General features: G+C 43.7%; 1 protein-coding gene across 1 annotated transcript; it reads left to right on the top strand.

The window, feature by feature from the left end:
* On the top strand, positions 4180–11243 carry LOC8062685. Its single transcript, XM_002450994.2, has 2 exons — positions 4180–5761; positions 10141–11243. Exons 1-2 carry the CDS (start codon positions 4180–4182, stop codon positions 11241–11243), a joined length of 2685 nt encoding a protein of 894 aa, XP_002451039.2.

Genomic DNA, 20106 nt, shown 5'->3' with positions numbered 1-20106 from the left:
CCTAGTTAGTCCATGAGTGGATAATATTTGTAAAATATAAACAAAAGTGCTACAGTGTTCATTTTATAAAAAAATTTTGTAACTAAACAAGGCCTAAATGTCACTTATTTTGATATAGAGTAATATATACAATTTTAACTTTATGTATTTTTTAGTAAAATCGCGAAGTAAAAAGTAAAAACGTGGCTGAAGCCCCCTCATTATTATTTACCGGCACAAGTTAACTGTTAATCACCACTAAACCGCTTCGCGCGCCGACATAAAACCCCATTCTCGAATCACCGACATAAAACATTATTCTCGAATCCTTCTTCCCTCCTCGGCGCCTCTCCCTCTTGCTTTTCCCTAATTGGATTGGAAATTCAGTCTGAATAACCCTCCCATTCCGGTTGCAACACTGCTCTAGAGGAGGATTACCAAATTGTATGGATCGAGAAGGTGACACCGGTCATGAGGCGACGGCCACCATGCACGGGGGCAACGCGGGAGCAGCCTTTCTTGGAGATTTCGAGCCGGCTAGGGAGGTCGATGCGGTTTCGTCATCGATGAGGCAGCTGACGCCCCACACCGCGACGACGCCATCACCGAGTCATCGCCATGGGCCAGCGCGGAGGACACAGACGACAAGGAAATCCGTTTCGTCGCCGCTGTGCGGGCTGCTTGTGCGCCTCCCCAAAGGGTGAGCTGTGTTTGGCATGGCTCCTCACGCTGTTTTAGAGAAGCCACAATTTATGGCTTCGCTAAAATTAGCTCCTCTGTTGTTACTTAAAAACAGAAAAACGTTTAGCAAGGTGTTGGTACAAAAATTTGTATCTTGCACAACACTCTCGATGGCTCTCAGAGGGTGTGTAGAAGCTAGAGTTCTGGACCTCCGAGCCTCAACGCACGAGCTTAACTTGGTGATTTAAATCCGCGGCGTGCCAGTCAATTTTAAATCTGCGGCGTGTCAAATTATGGAACCTGTCGGTTGCTGCCAGACAGTTCCAGAATATATAGCTCAAAGAAGTCATTGACCAAAGAAAATTGATTAAAAAGTCATCTCCTAATGATAATGTAATGATGATGAATTATGACATTTATTATTTGACTATCGAGTTACTTTCAAATATTATTAAGCAATTGAGTTACGAACAAAAGCAACTGGATCCACTATTTAGTCGATACGTTATGCATGCACATGGTATAGTTTACACATGTTTATTCTCGTATTCATTAAATAAACATAACTCATTAAGACTGGTCTAAAGGCCTGCAGTTTTAACAAGTCACTTTCATAGATGTATATTTATATTCACCTGGTCTAAAGGTCAGCGGGGTTCAATAAATTCAACACAAATTACTAGTATATTTAATTTCATAATTGAATTTACTCACGTGCACTATTCGTTAAAGCTTAACTAGATCGGCTATTTAGCCAATACAGGATCATGAAGCACGAACAAGATCTATTTACTTTTGTCATAAGTAAATTTGGTTTTACCCAAATTAATTATAATTAAATAAATATCTCAAACACACAACATGTAACAGTCAAGATCAACAGATTAGTTATCTTAAATTTACTTGATGATTGTTGTTTATTAGAACTGCTACAAGTGCTTATATTTCAAGCTTAAACTAATCCGTTGAATCTTGATTGGGTAGAGTATTGTTATAACAAATAAAACATTAAACTTCAAATAATATTGATAACTTATTGAATCTATTAAATTGCTAAATTAATAGAGCCGATAACTAACTTAAATTGATCTTTGTAAGAGATTATAATAATAAAGCCTTACAAATAATATCTAGGTCGATAACTAGTTCAAATCGAGCTTAACACGAGTTTGAATGATGCAGCCGTGATAAACTAAACGTGAATCATGACAATACTTACAAGCAAACCGAAGGTCGAAATCAACTGATGCAGCTCGATTTGTCGAAGGTCTTGTCGAGATCTACTCTTACTTCTACTCCTAAGGTTGGTGGATGGAACCGAAAAAGTTTTGTATTTGATTGTGTGTATGTTACAAGTAACGGGTTTATGATATTTATAGCCCAGAAATCTAGTCATATGTCGTAATATTACACGACTACTCAAAAAGGTAACCTGAACTCCAATTTCTTCTTGTAATGAAACCCGACATGTCTTCTCACCTCCTGCCTTAATTCGACACGTTCTGATCAACTATCTGCGTCCAAGCTTCTGTTTAGTCGATCCACTATCCAGTCGCTTCTCCCTTCCATGGGGTGGACCCACAGGCAAACCCTATCTTGCTAAAATTTGGGATTAACACATGCCCCCCAATTTTAGGATAAAATTGATTTTATTCCAAAATTTGCCAATTATCCAATCCCACTCAAAACCGACACGGACACATTGATGACTCCGTTTACTTCTCTGTTCTTCCGAGTTCGTCGGTCTTAAAAGCTAGGGTTTCCCTCCAAAGTAATTTCAGTCGAAAATTCGAAACCCACATAACCCGCAAGATCTCAAAACGATTCAACACCATCCAATCGAGCTTCAACTCGGCGACCCTCACTCCAATGGCGTCTATTGACAATATTCCTGAGGTATTTCTTCTCCTTTTGTTCTTTCTAACCTCCTTTGCACCTTCAATATCTTCTCGTTTTCTTTTCACCTTTAGAATCTTTACAATCAAATATTCATCCCTCTCGAGAACAACCTACACAAGATTTTCTTAGGTCCCATGGGCGACCCAGATCCAAGCAGAGCGATCATCGCCAAAACCAACAGAATTCCTTTCAAGCATTCCAATATGTCGCCCTCAGCACCACGAGTGAGTGACTGTACCCCTGGCTCCACCACCTCTCACCGCACTAGCGTCCACTACCCCACCGTCGATAGTAGGGTCTTGTCAGAGCTTCATGGCCAGGCTTGTGGCCATGGAACTCCAGCGAGACCCTATCGCTGGCGGCGACCTCCTCCTTCTCCCTTCTCCACCTCGGCCCCACCCGCATGCGGATGCGGTCATGACAAACTCTGGTCAACTCTGGCAAACTCTAGCCGTGGTGCCTTGCCTAACACTACTGGAATTCTGTTCTTTGCCGACTGCCAAAAGCAGTCGGCAAAGGCCCTAAAACAGGTGGCAAAGGCTTTGCCGACTGCTTTACACGTGGCAGTCGGCAAAGAACACGTGGCAAAGAATTCGTCGGCAAAGAAACCTTTGCCACCTGCCAAGAGAAAAGCAGTCGGCAAAGCCTTTGCCACCTGCCAATATGGTAGTCGGCAAAGGGAACGAACGCCGGCGTGAGATGATGGAGCGCATCCCCTTTGCTGACTGCCAAAAGAAGTCGGCAAAGGCTTTTCTTATTTTTTTTATAATAGAATTTCTTTGCCGACTGCTTTTTTTGGCAGGTGGCAAAGGGCTCTTTGCCGACTGCTTTTTTTGGCAGGTGGCAAAGGGCTCTTTGCCGACTGCTTCTTTTGGCAGGTGGCAAAGGGCTCTTTACAAAGCTGGAATAAGTAAAATTTTAGCCTGTTTTTTTTATTTTGTATCACAAATATGATTATATAACTAGAATTCACATAGATCCACATATATATCACACAAATCCACATATATAGCACACATAAACCATAATAAATGAGTTCAACAAGTCCATCATCCAACAAATCATACTAAGTGTGCAAAACCAACATCAAACATCCAACATGGTGTGCTAAACCAACATCCAACATCCTGCAAAGTAGAAGAACCACATAGCTAGTCACGCGTCCTGCGACCCATCGCCACCGTGGTGTGAAGAGCTCCCAACTGGCCACAGAGGCCACAGAGACCCTATCGCTGGCGGCGACCTCCTCCTTCTCCCTTCTCCACCTCGGCCCCACCCGCATGCGGATGCCGTCATGAGAAACTCTGGTCAACTCTGGCAAACTCTAGCCGTGGTGCCTTGCTAACCTGGCCCAGCCACCGTTGCCGCTGCTAGCTCCCCCCAGCCACTGTCCCCACCGTCTAGCTAGCCTTCCACCCCCTTATGGGGCCCCTTCTCAGCCCGTTGGAGTTAGGAACAATGGATGCGTGGCTCGACAGAATCCTAGCACACTTCTTCTACAGCGAGGGAGGCCTAGGTTGGAGAAGAAGGTCATGGGTGCAGGTGCGGTGGCGGCACGAGCATGGTCGGGCGTAGCCGTAGCCGCAGCGGACGGCCGCGGCAGGCTGCAGGGCACATCGGATGGCGGAGACACTGTGCGTGCTGAGAGACTCGATCCAGCTTGTGCAGAAAGAATCATTTCCGGAAAAAAGAATTGGTTTTTTGGTTTTTTTTTGTACAGTTGGAGATGACGAACCCTTCGTCCGCTACAAAAACGTACTGTACGACAGAAGAAGAGGCGTGGCACATACCCGGACTCCTGTTGTGAAATTTCGTGGCAAGAGCGAGACTCCTGTTGTGCAAAATTCCAATTTTTTCCCCCACCGGACGAAGAAGAGGCTGCCGAGTGCCGACGACGCGGACGTCACAATGGAACAAGCAACGGACAGCAGATCCGGATCCGGCCTTGTCGCCGACACCGTTGCCGGCCGCGACTGGTCGCGCTTGCTGGAGGACCTGGTGGTAAGCGTCCTTGGAGCGCTGCACGTCGCCGACGCCATCCGCTCGGGCGCCGTCTGCGCATCCTGGCACGCGGCATACGTCGCGTTCCGTCGGCTCCGCCTCCCGTCGCCGAGGCAGCCCCCCTGCCTGCTCTACGCTTCCGACGCCGTCGACCCCGGCGCCGCCGCGCTCCACTGCCCGTCCACCGGCGCCACGCTGCGGATCCCCTTCCCTCTGGCCCCGCTACCCCGCCGGCCCCTGCTGGGCTCCGGCCACGGCTGGCTGGTCACCGCCGACGAGGCCTCCGACCTGCACCTCCTCAACCCCGTCACCGGCGACCACGTCGCGCTGCCGCCCATCACCGCGCTCCACCACGTCGAGCGCGGCGCGGACGAGCAGGGCGACCCGGCATACCTCGTCTACGAGAATCTTGTGGAGTACAGGTACAGCACGCGACGGTTCGAGCTGGACGCGGAGCCGACCATCCTGGAGATGGACCGGGCGCACGAGTTCATGTACTACCGCGTCGTGCTCTCGGCCAGCCCGTCCGCCGGCCGTGCCTGCGTCGTGCTGCTCCTGCACATGCCTAATGGCGAGGTCTCCTTTGCCAGGCTCGGCGACGACCGGTGGACTTGGGTCGCACCCGTCAACGACGACGACGATGACGACGACGACACGGGTCTCCCGTCGAGGTTCGGCTACCGCGACGCCATGTACAGTGCCGCCGACGGCTTGTTCTACCTGCTCCGATTAGACGCCTTCATGTGCAGCTTGGACCTCAACGGGCCTTCGCCGGTGGCACGTAAGGTCCTCGACTACTTGCCGAAGTCTGTCAACCCGACCAAATACCTCGTTCAGACGCCGGCCGGCGACATCCTGCAAGTTTGGAGGACCAAGGACTACATGGACTCGTCGACGCCGGTGCACTTTCCACCAGACTATGTGGACGACGGCGAAAGGGGCATGGACCCGTGTCTGGAGCTCAACACCATTGAGATGCAGCTGTACAAGGTTGACCTGCGCCGACAGAGAGCGGAGCTGATCAAGAGCCTGCCAGAGTATGCATTGTTTCTTGGCTTCAATGGCTCTTTGTGTCTACCGGTAAAGGATTTCCCTGGGTTAAAGCCGAACTGTGCTTACATGACCGACGACTCAGTAGAGTATGTGAATTTCTGGAAGCTTAACCGGCGAGAAATTTGTATTTGGAGTATGGCAGAGCAAGGTATGTCGAAGCTTGTTGACGTCTCACCAACTACTTATCCTTGGTTGAATTGGCCATCTCCTATCTGGATTCAACCATCCTTTTTCTAGCTACTACTTGTGGAGGAGGCTTGCAAAAGCTGTTGGACTTTTATCTGAATAATTGCTATTGTTAACTTTTTTTCTTCAAATAGTTGTGACCATTTAATATTTAAATTTTTGTTTAGATAGCTTGATGGTAAATTAATAATTAATTTGTTTTGCCATACCAAATAGTTGTATTGTCAATCCAAAGTGAGATTATTTAGTAGGCTAGTCAGAGGCTGAAGTGAAGAAAACTAAAAACAGTCTCAGGGGAAGTCTGATAGACGTAATGTTCGAGGTGCATGAGTCCAAATTTTGAAAAAATGGACTAGAAGGTGAGTATTCCATGCACTCAGCTTACCGGATTCAATTCAAGGGATCCATGAGAGATACCGACCAAAATTTTCATATAAGGGCTTGTTTGGATGTAGTCGGATTCACATCAATCCACATGTGTTTGGGTGGGTTGGAGTGTAAGTTGAACTAAATTCCACCCTAATCCACTTCAACACATGTGGACTCAGGTGAATACGACAACATTCAAACAAGGCCTAAAGGATTTGTGACAACAGACAACCTACATTTGAGAGGATGGCCGCATCAGGAAATTGTGTGTTGATCAAGTTGTTGTTTTTTTAGGGAAACAGAAGGGGTTGCCCCCTACTGTGAATTTATTAAAATCAAATTATAGTTCCTAGAGAATACAAATCAGGAGACGAAGAATGTAAGAAAGAAAATCAACCAAATTACACAAAGTTGTCTAGCTTGCCATAACTGCAACTGGGAACTAACAGCCTTCTTAGCCTTGAGGTTAACCCATGCTAATTCCTTTTTGAAGATGAACTTGACAGCTTGCAAAGAATGACTGCGGTTTCTGAAGATTGCATCATTTCTAGTAGTCCAGATTCTCCATAACATTGTAATAATTATCTCGATGAAGAAAGGCTTGTTAATATGTGACCTGAAGAGAGGAATTGTGTCTAGCAAATTGCCCTAAATCAGTTGTGCTAGTCCGAGAATATTCCAACAAGACATGGCAAAAGGGCACTCCACAAAGAGGTATTGTAGGGATTCTTGGCGGCATGTGTGGCGAGGGGCGGGAGCGGGTGGTGATGGAGGACAGACAACGCTATGTCAGCCCACGCAGTGAGGGCTGGCCACACTCCATCGTGGGGCTGGCTTCTTTCTTTAGCTCGAGAAAGAAGAAACATGAGAGAAGTCGCACCAATGCGGATTGGGAGTCACCTCTACAGCATAACACACTAATAAATCGAGTTTTTCAATTATTGGAAGATTGAGAGTTAGGATATGAAGTTATTGAAGAGTTTTGTTTCTAGTCTTGCCAAAAATCAAGATTGAGAGTGAGTTTTGAGAAGTATTGAAGATACACTTACGAATGGGTATATCAAAATTGTAGTGTTGTCTTCTCATCAAATGACATGTGGTTTTAGTCGATTGAGTTGTCCAAATATGGGAAGATTGAGAGTTGAGATAAGAAGTTATTGGAGAGGGTTTTTTTAATATTGCCAAAAATTAAAGATTGAGAGTGGGTTTTGAGAACTATGGAAGATGTTCTAATCAAAGGGCATAGCAAAATTGTAGTACTGTCTTCTCATCAAATGACATGTCGTTTTAGTTAAAATTTTACCTTAGTTGGTTAGGATAGTTGTGTTGGAACATTTCCATTCAAATTTAAATCCTCAACTTGATAGGACCATTCACATTCTTCTAAATTTATTTCAGGATTTGCACACTATTCTTTAAATGATAAGTGATCGGTTCATAAATAGGAAGTAGCAGTATAATACCTACCAAATTTGTGAAACTATATTTGATGCAAAATTATTTTTATCCTCTAGAATCCCTTATATTTGAGTATATTTTCTTAAAACTTGAATGCACTACATTACAGAACGAACATACTAATGCCCTTAGTTATCATTGTGGGCACATCAATAATCATATTATCCGAAAATGAAATGTTAACCTAGTTTCAAAGCCCTATCCCAAAAGGATTTAATTTTGGATTTGGTCAAAATCAAACTATCTTAAATTTAGTTTGTAAGAAATAATATCACATATGCTACTTGAATATATGATTAATGATAAATCTAATTATACTTATTTAGTATTCTCTCTATTCTAAATTATAAGTCATTCTTCTTATCTTTTTAGATATATGTAACTTTTATTATATATCTAGATATATAACAAAAATAATATATTTAGAAAAAACAGAATAACTTATAGTTATATCTACAAACAAAAGATATATAGAATCTAGCCTCTATATCCACATAGGATATATAGAGCCAAAATTATACGAGCTCTTAGGTCCGAAGACTCAGAAACTTATAGAGGCATAAAGCAAGAAACAGAGCCTAAAGACTTAAAAAAAATCTAAAAAAGACTAAGCTTCAAACCTATATATTTTGTCCTTGCGTAGCACCTCTTCATATCGCATGTCTAATGAAGGAATAGAACTAAGTCCCTACTCTTACTCAACTGCAACATTAATTAAAACTTGCAGTCGACTTTGTGTGAAGATAGACCTCTGAGGCCAAGCCTCCAAGAAGGAAAAATGAAGGTCGCTGATGTCATCCGCCTCACCAAGGCAAGAATTTTACCCGAAGATTAGAATATATGGAGGACTATGGTAATGCCATGACTATATCTTCATGAAGAGAAAATGCATAAGAAGGGGTTGCCAATGTCCAACCGGCAAGATCACCGTTAAAGTTTTCGCCAGCACCTCCACAACACCCCCATCTACTACCCACACGCCAAAAGTAGCCTACCACCTAACTCATTTGATGCCTCAAGGTTACAGTATGGCCATCCTTGAGCATAACAATAGGCTACGACACTGTCGTAGAAGCCGCCATGTGATGCCTATGTAGCACCATTGCACAGATTCGAAGGCATGACCTAATATAATTTATAAAACCCATGAAGTATGTTTGACAATAGTAACATCATTGTTTAAAATTTTATTTATCTATAAGACAAGAGAGTAATAATACATACTATTATAGATGGCCAATCAGGCCACCCAGCCTTGCCCGACACAGGCTCGATAAAAAGCATGACCTGTGCTAGGCCGGGCACGGAGCATCGGGCCACCCATCCAACTTAGCCGGGCACGACGTGCTGAGCCATCCTAAGCCAGGCCAGGCACGGCATGCTAGGCCAGCCTAGGCCCGTGGGTCAGGACGTGTTCGTGCTGGGCCAAAAAAAATAGACCTTTGTGCTATCTAGATATCTATCTATACATACGATATTTTTAGCGATCATGCCTAAGCATGTTTTTCATTAAGCAGGACAGAGTTTTGTTACAAAAGCATTGGAGTAGCGGTAATCCCCGGTTACCAAAACTCCGAAAGCAGTAGACACGTGGTTGTGATTACAGAAAAACAGCAGATTAAATGCGACGCAGGCAGCACAACTAGAGGGACGCGACAGCTGCCGACAGCTGCCTGTAGCCCACCAAACACCATGCCAGAACTTCCTCCTAGATCACCGCCTGTATCCGGGTCGGCAAAGCTGCAGCTCCACCGAATGTCCTCGCATTCCTCTCCTTCCAAATCCTCCATCGATGAGAAAGAACAAGGGATTAAACCCACGGCGAGCAGGCTTCGGGACAAGCTTTCTGCAGCGAGTCCACCACTCCATAGTTGGCTCTTCTCGCAGCACGATCACACCATGGACATGAAGCTTCCTTAGCCATGGTTCCCAAACTTCCCGACATAAGCAGCAGCCGAGGAGGACGTGGTCTATCGTCTCAATCTCTTGATCGCAGATGATGCATGTGGCGAAGCTTGCAACCCATGCCGAAATCTTCTGTCGGCTGTCCAACATCGGCCATGCAAGACAAGTCAAAAGAAGAAGCGCACCTTCGGCGGGGCAACAGTATTCAAAATTTGTTTGGCGCCCAGTGGCATTGAAGAACCTAGGAACATTGCACCGTAAGCAGATGCCGCGGTGTAAGCATGGTCTGCTGAGAGCGTCCAGTGATGTGACGCACCCAATTGTGATTGTGTAGGGCTTCGGCCACAGTAGCTCCTCTTTTCCATGATCCCACCGATGCAAAGATCGCAGGTGCCATCTCCTTGACAGTCCAACCATCAAGCCATCTGTCAGTCCAGAATAGTTACGACATGGCTTTTTCCATTGGCAAACCGCTTCAGTTTCCAATTCGTGGGAGCGAGTCTGGTCGCGGGCGGTAGGCTGCAATTATAAATCGGCGGCGCGGCGCGGCGCGGCGCTGGCGCGTACCCTGCTTCCCATAATCCCATCCCACAACATAAAAACTTATAGACCCGGCGACAGACAAGGGATGCGAATCCGGCTCCGGCTCGGGGCGTATCGCCGGCACCGGCCGTGACTGGTCGCGCTTGCCGGAGGACCTGCTCGTCAGCGTCCTGCGAGAGCTTCACGTCCGCGACGCCATCCGCTCCGGCGCCGTCTGCACCTCCTGGAACACGGCGTACGCCGCGTTCCGGCGGCTGCGCCTCCCGTCGCCGAGGCAGCCCCCCTGCCTGCTCTACGCTTCCGACGCCCTCGGCCCCGGCGCCGCCGCGCTCCACTGCCCGTCCACCGGCGCCACGCTGCAGATCCCCTTCCCTCTGTCCCCACTCGCCCGCTGGTCCCTGCTGGGCTCCGGCCACGGCTGGCTGGTCACCGCCGACGAGGCCTCCAACCTGCACCTCCTCAACCCCGTCACCGGCGACCACGTCGCGCTGCCGCCCATCACCGCGCTCCACCACGTCGAGAGGGGCACGGACGAGCAGGGCGACCCAGCATACCTCGTCTACGAGAATTTTCGTGTGTCCAATTCCAGCAACCGCCGGTTCGAGGTGGACACGGAGCCGACCATCCTGGAGGTGGACCGGGCTTACGAGTTCATGTACTACCGCGTCGTGCTCTCGGCCAGCCCGTCCGCCGGCCGTGCCTGCGTCGTGCTGCTCCTGCACATGCCTAATGGCGAGGTCTCCTTCGCCAGGCTCGGCGACGACCGGTGGACTTGGGTCGCACCCGTCGACGACGACGACAAGGATCTCCCGTCCATGTTCGGCTACCGTGACGCCATGTACAGTGCCGTCAATGGCTTGTTTTACCTGCTCCGGTTACATGCCTCCATGCACAGCTTGGACGTTAATGGTCCTTCGCCGGTGACACGTATGGTCCTCAACTGCTTGCCGAAGTCAGCCAACCAGACCAAATACCTAGTCGAGACGCCGGCCGGTGACATCCTGCAAGTTTGGAGGACCAAGGACTACATGGACTCGTCGACGCCAGTGCACTTTCCACCAGACTATGTGGACGACGGCGAAAGGGGCATGGACCCGTGTCTGGAGCTCAACACCATTGGGATGCAGCTGTACAAGGTTGACCTGCATCGACACAGAAGGCGGAGCTGATCAAGAGCCTGCCAGAGTATGCATTGTTTCTTGGCTTCAATGGCTCTTTGTGTCTACCGGTAAAGGATTTCCCTGGGTTAAAGCCGAATTGTGCTTACATTACTGACGACTCCGCAGAGTACGTGAGTTTCTATAAGCTTAACCGCCGAGAAATTGGTATTTGGAGTATGACAGAACAAAGTATGTCGAAGCTTGTTGATGTCTCACCAACTAGTTATCCTTGGTTGAATTGGCCATCTCCTATCTGGATTCAACCATCCCTTTTCTAGCTAGTGATTGAGGATGCCTGCAAAAATTGTTGGAGTACTTTTTTTATCTGAATAATTGCTAGCATTCACTTATTTTTTATTCTGATAGTTGTGACCATTAATCTTAGAAATTTTGTTTAGGTCACTTTGATGGTGTTAGCACGAAAAATGGTCTTCACGTGTAACACACTCGAAAGCCCTTAGAGATCGTTCAAGAGCTAGAGTCCTTGATCTCTTGAGCCTCAACACACGAGTTGAATCTGGTGATATGGGTCTACGGCTTGCCAGTTAATTTGACCTGTAATTGATCATCAATCATCCCGGGTTCGAGAAACTGGTTGATTAAAGTAGCAGCTATAAGAAGAGACCAAACTGGGTTACTCGCAATTCGGACCAATGCATCTCCCTTTCTCTTTCTGATATCAAGAAAAGTGAACCCATGCTCAAAGCTGGTTGATTAAAGAGCATACAACTTTTCTAAACATATGGTTGGATAAATATGTCTTTTGTGGGCAAGCCTATGCTCCAACATCCAATCACACCTTAGCAGAAAAAATAGCAGTCAACTCCAAAGTTCCACTTGACAAACTTCTACTTGTACAAATCTCAATATCTGATGAAGAATGAAGTTGTCCCAACAATCATAGGCCCCTAGTGGTTGCTGCTGTTAGCACAAAAATTGGCCTTCGCGTAACACACTCGAAGGCTCTCAAAGACCGCCTAAAAGCTAGAGTTCCTGACCTCTTGAGCCTCAACACACGAACTGAGTTTAGTGATTTAGATCCGCAGCATAAAAGTCAATTTGACTTGTAACTGACAAGGAGAAAAGCAAATGACAAACTATGGAACCTGTTGGTTGTTGCCAGACAGTTCTAAAATATATGGCTCACAATAGCCATTGGTTAGACGAAATTGACTAAAAAGTCAACACCTAACAATACTTTAATAATGATAGAATGATTATGGTACTTATTGTTCATCAATTCATTCATTTAAATCGTTCTCTAAAGCAAACAACTTGATAGTATTATACGACGGAGTAACTGGATCGACTAATTGTCGATACGATGCCTATGTGAAAGTGATAGCTTACACATGTTTATTCTTTTGTTTGTTAAATAAACAATAACCTATCAAGACTGGTCTAGAGGCATGCGGTCTTAACAAGTTATTTTCATAATAAGTGTATTAAATTCATATTCACCTGGTCTAATGGTCAGCGGGTTTCAATGAATTCAACATATATTACTAGTTCATTTAATGTCTTACTCAAAATCTATACGCATCCACTATTCATTAAAGTATAGCTGGATCGGCTATTTAGTCGATACAGGGTCCATAAAGCACGAATAAGATCTATCCACTTTGTCATAACCAAATTTAGATCTATTTAAATTTGGCTTAATATACTTGACAGTGGGGTTCGAAGCCAGTACAACTAATATTAAGACAAGTCTTATTCTATTTCTAAATTAATTATGATCAAATAAATATCTCGAACGCACAACACGTGACAATCAAGATTGACAGACTAGCTAGTAAAGCTTGATCGACTATTTTGACTATTAATGTTTATATTAGAATTCATCACAACAGAGTTGAAGTTCAATCTAATCTGTCAGATCTCGATTGGGTAAAATATTGTTATAATAAATAAGTCTTTAAATACAAAATAATATTGGTAACTTAATGAATCTATCAAATTGCTAATTTGGTAGAGCCGATAAATAGCTTAGATCAATTACTTGTAAGGGATTGAAGCAATGCAGCCTTACAAATACGATCTAAACCGATAACTAGCTCAAATCAAGCTTAACATGAAATCAAATGATGCAGCCATGTTATCTAGATATGAACTGTGATAATACTTACAAGCAAATTGAAGGTCAAAATACCGATGCAGCTCGATTTGTCGAAGGTCTTGTCGAGATCTACTCTTACTCCTACTCTTAAGGTTTGTGGCTGGAGCCAAAAAGGTTTTATATTTTATTGTGGATTATTTTACAATGATCAGGCCTTTGGTGTTTATAATCCAGATCATATGTCCCAACGAATTAAGACTCCAAAAAAGGTAACTTGGACTCCAATCTTTCCTTATAATGAAGTCTGACACGTCCTCCTTCTCAACTTGTCATGGCCTGGCACGCCCTTATCGACTATCTCCGTTCAAGCTTCTGTTTAGTTGATCCAACAAACCAGCCATTTTTCCTTCCATGGAGCGACCCCACAAGCAGACTCTGTCTCGTAAAAAATTTGGGGTCAACACATGCCCCCCAATTTTGGGATAAAATTGATTTTTATTCCAAAATTGTTAATTATCCGAATCCAAATCATGAATGGTAAGGATATATTGATGACCCCGTTTACTACTCTGTCTCTCCTTGTTTGCCGGTCTTAAAAATTAGGGCTTCCCTCTAGAGCTGTCATCAAACAAAATTCGAACCCTAGAGATCCACACATCTCGACGTAATTCAACACCTCCTAGTGGCGGATCCAGAAACGGATCTAAGGGGGGGGGGGGGGCTAAATAACATAGTGGGAAAAAATTGCCCACAGTACATAGTACACTAATAGATATAACAAAGATTAATATTGATTCAAAGTGCTCAAAGATACATAGAACCATAATGAGAATAGAAAAGTACCAAATATAAAGAGTCTTCCATAATAACTAAAAAAATTCATGCCTGATGTCTTCCGCCTTCACGAATTCACACCACTTGAACCACCACGACGCTCAATGCTACATAAATTTTAAAATGTCATACTTCATATATTGAGATAGAATTATAAAATAAAAATATACTAAAACAATACGCACCTCGTGCCCTCACGTGGCAAATTTATCTTACGGTTTTTGAAGCCTTGAAAGCGCTTCAAAAAATTTTCATCTTCAACGGATGCAAACACATCCCGCTCAATATAGCATATCATGCTATTATTCATCCAATCATCATTCATTTTATTCCTCCGTTCGGTCTTGATAATATTCATAGCAGAGAAGGCTCTTTCAACTGTTGTTGTTGCCATTGGCAAAATCAATGCAAGTTCAATGAGACGATACACCAAAGGAAAATGTGTATGTCTATCACTTTGAACCATCTTCTCAGCAAGGTTACCAAGATCAGTACAAGTGCCAAAATCTTTATCATTTCTTACTTCATCAATAAATACCAGAAGGTCACCCCTTAGCTTTTCACAATCATAATCACTGAAGTCATCTTTATAGATCTTAGCAAGCTCAACTAATTTCTCTATCTCAAAGTTAGCAAAAGAACCATTCGGATCAAGACAAGCAACACATCTTAAGAGTTCAGTTGACCTTTCTGGAAACCGATTGTTTAACTCACAAAGAATCTGATCAATTACAACAATGAAAATCCCATGATGAAAATGATGGTAGTGTGTCACTAATTTGGCACCACGGAATTTGGAGCGGCCTCTAACTGGTATCATATCTTCCATATTAGGAATGTCTATCTTCTTTTGGACACAAAAGCTTTTTACCTCTTCAAAAAGATCATCCCAACCATTTTCCCTCATGGCATTCATATTTCTCATCACAGAACCAATCAATCCTATTGCACGAACAATGTTCTGATTTTTCCTTTGCAAACATTGTGAAAGTTCTTGACTCAATCCCAATACTCTAATCATAAGATGTAATATGAACACAAATTCAAATGACTCCATTTTTGTTATCAATCCAGATAACAAAAATCTAGCAATGCAATGTTAAACGAGCTTTATATGCTTCCTCTTCTGCTGCACTTGTCACAGTCCACACATGTTCAACACTTTGTCTCTGATTTATGAAATCAAGTGCACGCTTCCTTGCATTATTATGAAAGCCATCAATTGATTGAGCATGCTCCTTGAAAGAATCCTTTGCATTCTTCCAATTTCTAAACCCAACTCTAGTGAATGTATCATTACTATGAAACCCAGTTTGTTGTGGTTTAAAGAGATAGCAATAAAAGCAATAGGCTGCATCCTTAGCTACACTGTACTCTAACCAATCAAATTGATCAAACCATGATCCAACAAATCCTCTTGGTTGACCTTTATCATTGACTTTTGTTTTTGGAAACTTATGACCAGCCGGCCTATATGGATCTTTCTGTAGATACGCTCTCCTAGCCTCATCCCTAATGTCATGATGAAACTCATCAATTGCCTTTCTATTTCCTGGATCATGAACTATATCTCTCAAATCAAGTTCAACCCTTGGTCATTTCTGCTCAAGCTAATTTTCTTCATTTCTAATATTTCTATTTGATGCATCTTTCTTAGCGTAGTATCTTTCCATCCTAAGACAATGGATTTTTCATATGAAATTAGTATCTAATTGATAAAAAATAAAATTGATAAAAATAGCACCACTGCAGGGTAACTTGACAATGAATTTTATCTTAGGAGTTGATCAAATATAATTGATAAAAAACTGCACCAGTGCACCACTATCTAATTGATGAATTAAGAAATAAAAGTTATGTATGTAGCAAACAATATATAATTAGGGTCACCTGCAGGCTGCAGCTCAAAAAAAAAAATTGCTTCTCAAATCTCACCTGCAGTTGCAGGAGCTGAGTGGCTGCGATCTGCCGATCTGGCCGTCCGGCAGACCGGCACTGTCGGCGACTCGGCGTCTCGGCGAGGTCGCAGGGTGACGGGGGGTGACCGGGTGAAGCTGGCCACTCGCGCCGGGCCGCCGGTGACTCGCGATCGTGACTTTGCGAGAGCCGAGAGGGAGTCGACGAGTCGCAGCGCAGGGAGCGAGGCACGAAGACGGCGAGGCTAACGAGTCGAAGCAGGTCCAGAGTCACGGCAACTCATATGCATTTGCTGGCTGCTGCCTGCCTGCCTTCCGTCGGCCAGGGCTGAAGAAAAGAATTATTGGGCTGTATTCGGGGGCTAATGGGCTGCCAAGCCTTTTTACATGTTTTTTGTCAAACTTATTCCCAGAGCTAATGGGCCTCGCCCCGGGCTGTAGCCCAGGCAGCCCGGGCCGTGAATCCGCCCCTGACACCTCCTGAGCAAACTCAAATTCGGCGACTTCTTCGACTCAATGGCTTCAATCGACAACATCTCTGAGGTGATTTTCCTCCTTTGTCTTCATCTGATTTCTTTGCTCCATTGACATTTTCTTACTTATGCTTAATCTTTAGAATCTCCAAAAACCAAATTTTTGTTCTCCCTGAAGACAATCAACAAAGATCTTTCTAGGCCCCATGGGTAATTTGGACCCAAGCAAGATAATCATTGTCGAGACCAGCAGAATCCCATTCAAGCACTCCTCCATGAACCCAAATCTTTGGGACAAGAAATCTTCTATGAGGAACTGGCCATCAATCATTTCGGGTCGGAGGAATTGGTTGACTAAGGTAGTAGCCAAGAAAAGACCAGACTAGGTGACTCGTAATCTGGATCAGTGCATCTCTTTGTCCCTCTCTAACATCAAGAAGAATGAGCACATGCTCAAAGCTGCATGTTTTTTCTGGTCCAACACCTACAATGTTTTCTTCTTCTTCAGACAAGGCCTAATGTCCCCTACTTTAGCCGATGTCCATATGCTGACCGGTCTCAATATCATAGGACAAATCAATCCTTTCAATTTATTAGTGAAGCCTTTTGGAAGACTAGAAAGTGTAAGATCTGAGAGCTGGTCCAACTATATCAACACCTTCAGAACTGACAAGAAGACTGTAACCGATAAAGAACATACAACTTTTCTAAACATGTGGTTGGACATATAGGGGTCGTGTGTGCATGCCGTCGAGAGGGAGAGGGACTGCGTTCCCGCTGCTGGGAGGGAAAGCAGCAGCGTTCCCTCCATGGAGAGGAAGGAGGGTCGCGCATCCATGCCATCGGGGGGGAGAGGGACCACCTCCATGCGAGAGAGAGGAGCAGTGTGTACAGAGAAGGAGGGGGGTGCTTGAGAAGAAGAGGAGTGGATATATATGATGTGTGCATGCTTTGTGAGGGCATTAGTAGTGTATAAAAACAAGAAGATTTGGGACGTGCTTATAGAGGTATATCATGTGTGCATGCTTTGTCAGGGCATTAGTAGTGTATAAAAACAAGAAGGGCTTAGGATAGCAAAGTTAAAGTTCAAACTCAAGGTAGAACTGAGGCCTTGTTTAGGGCCTGTGTGGTAGGGCTCCTCACGAGGGGCTCTTTGTGGCTTCGCCAAAACGGTTTCGGCTCTCTACTTTTTACTTAAAACGGCTTCTCTAGAAAAACATTTGGTAGGGCTTCTGTGGAGAAGCCAGAGACAGAGCCGGAAAGAAGCTCTGCCAAACAAGCCCTTAGGAGCACCCCAGCAGCTCCAGATCTACTTTTCCATGCCAACTACTTCTAGATCCGCACAGAATGACCATAGGGAAACTCCATTTAATCCATGGATTTGCCCTCTGATCTGGCAAATGCTGGAGCACCTCAAAGGGTGCTTTGAAAACAATAAGATTTGTGGGCTGGAGAAAATTAACCACCACTACCACTTGTAAAGAACTTACTTGTTCATTCTATTTTGCTGACGCTTCATTATTTTTCTACGCACGCGCCACTGCTTGCATCCCTTGCGACCTCCACCTTTCTCGGCTCCTGATGGCTAGCGACGTGGCCTGGCAGTCGGCATGAGTAAGCCGAGGCCTCGAGCCCTCCGCACCTCGATCTGTCCCTAGTTGTATGGAGGAGCTCCCTTGACTGGGCGTGCTCCTTCATGCGAGGAGCCCCATTGGCCAAGCGACGCACGCCTGGCTCCCCGCTATGCAAAAGACCTCCAAGCCCAATCGTGTATGCTAGACCGTGACCCTATGGCTCAAGAAAGATGACATGTTTGTCAATTTGGCCCCTAGGTAATATTTTAAAATCACGTATAAGTTTAGATCATAGCAACCATGTTTCCGTATCAGTTTTCGAAACAATGACGAGAATGCGAACTTGGGGTATCAATTTATAACATGGAAATGAGAACATTCACGTTTCCGGGATGTAGATATTTTCAAAACATGGAACATGGGAACGGGAACTTGGTCATGTTCCCGTTCCTAGGCTGCTAAGGTCCAGATCCACAACTGTGCTCTTTTAAACATATTAGTATCTAGCTCTATGATGGAGTTGCTCCATGATGTATCTAAACTCTCCTAAATAGGCCTTAATTGTGGGCCATTTGACAACAGAACAACCTAACTTCATGGGGTATTTAAATCCAAGGACTAAAGTTTAGGAGTGTCACATCAGATGTCACGTGGGGTATTACATTGAGTGCTCGGATAATAATAAAACAAATTATAGAAGTCCTTCTCAGTATTCCGTGAGATAAATTTATTAAGCCCAATTAATTCATCATTAGCACATGTTTACTGTAGCACCATATTGTCATATCATGTCTAATTAGGTTTAAAAAATTCACCTCATAAATTAATTACAACTGGTGCAATAAGTTATTTTTAATCTATAATTTAATATTCCATACATATGTTCAAACATCCGATATTATAAGGCCTTGTTTAATTGAGGAGGTTAAAAAATTTTGGATGTTGTAGCACTTTTGTTTTTATTTGGCAATTATTGTCTAACCATGGACTAACTAGGCTCAAAAGATTTATCTAGCAAATTATAGGTAAATTGTGCAATTAATTATTTTTTATCTATATTTAATGTTCTATGCATTTGCTGCAAGATTCACTATGATAGAAATCTTGAAAAGTTTTTGGATTTTGGGGTAAACTAAACAAGGCTTGTGGTAAACTTTAAGGGGGAGAAACTAAGACCTTGTTTAGTTTCAAATATTTTTTTTTCCAAATCGACACCGTAGCACTTTTGTTTGTATTTGACAAATATTGTCTAATCATAAACTAAGTAGCCTCAAAAGATTCATCTCGCAGATTACAGACAAACTATATAATTAGTTATTTTTTATTTATATTTAATGTTCTATACATGTTGCGCAAGATTTGATATGAGGAGAAATCTGAAAAATTTTATAAAAAAATTTGGGAAACAAAACCGCGTCAATTCTCAATGTGATCCGACTCAACCAAAAATAATGCAATAAATAAACGAAAAAGTTTAATAAATAACCTTACAAGACTAGTAACCTAACACAACTAGTACTACGGGCTCGGACTCTGCTAAAAGTTTTGACATGATTTTTTTTCCCAATCCGAACCCGGAACCGAAGCGAAATATAGAATCTCAATTTTGATCGATTAACACGCAGTAAGGTTTTGTTAAGCTTAAATCAAAAACCTTTTAAAGATTCTTTATTATATCGAATCTTGTGGCACCTATATAAAACATTAAATACTAATAAAAAATAACTAATTACACCTATAATTTATAAGATGAGTTTTTTGATAATAATTATCAAATAAGAATAAAAATACAGCAAGGCCTTGTTTAGTTCCTGAAAAATTTTGATTCCCCGTCATATCGAATCTTTAGACGTACGCATAAAGTATTTAATATAAATGAAAATTAAAACTAATTACACAGTTTGATCGGAATTGACGAGACGAATCTTTTGAGCCTAGTTAGTCTATAATTGGACAATATTTGTCAAATACAAACGAAAGTGCTACTATTCCTATTTTGCAAAATTTTTTAGAAGT

Source organism: Sorghum bicolor, chromosome 5 (assembly GCF_000003195.3).
Source record: "Sorghum bicolor cultivar BTx623 chromosome 5, Sorghum_bicolor_NCBIv3, whole genome shotgun sequence".
Taxonomy (NCBI): domain Eukaryota; kingdom Viridiplantae; phylum Streptophyta; class Magnoliopsida; order Poales; family Poaceae; genus Sorghum; species Sorghum bicolor.
The sequence above is the reverse complement of the archived record's forward strand: the minus strand, read 5'-3'. Positions and strand labels throughout refer to the sequence as shown.

What these genes read in the sequence shown, in the direction of transcription:
- LOC8062685 (XM_002450994.2), top strand. Translation starts at nt 4,180, where the DNA reads ATGGCGGAGACACTGTGCGTGCTGAGAGACTCGATCCAGCTTGTGCAG. An exon ending in TTGGAGTATGGCAGAGCAAG is followed by an intron (nt 5,762 to 10,140) that starts GTATGTCGAAGC and finishes AAAAACTTATAG; the next exon opens with ACCCGGCGACAGACAAGGGA.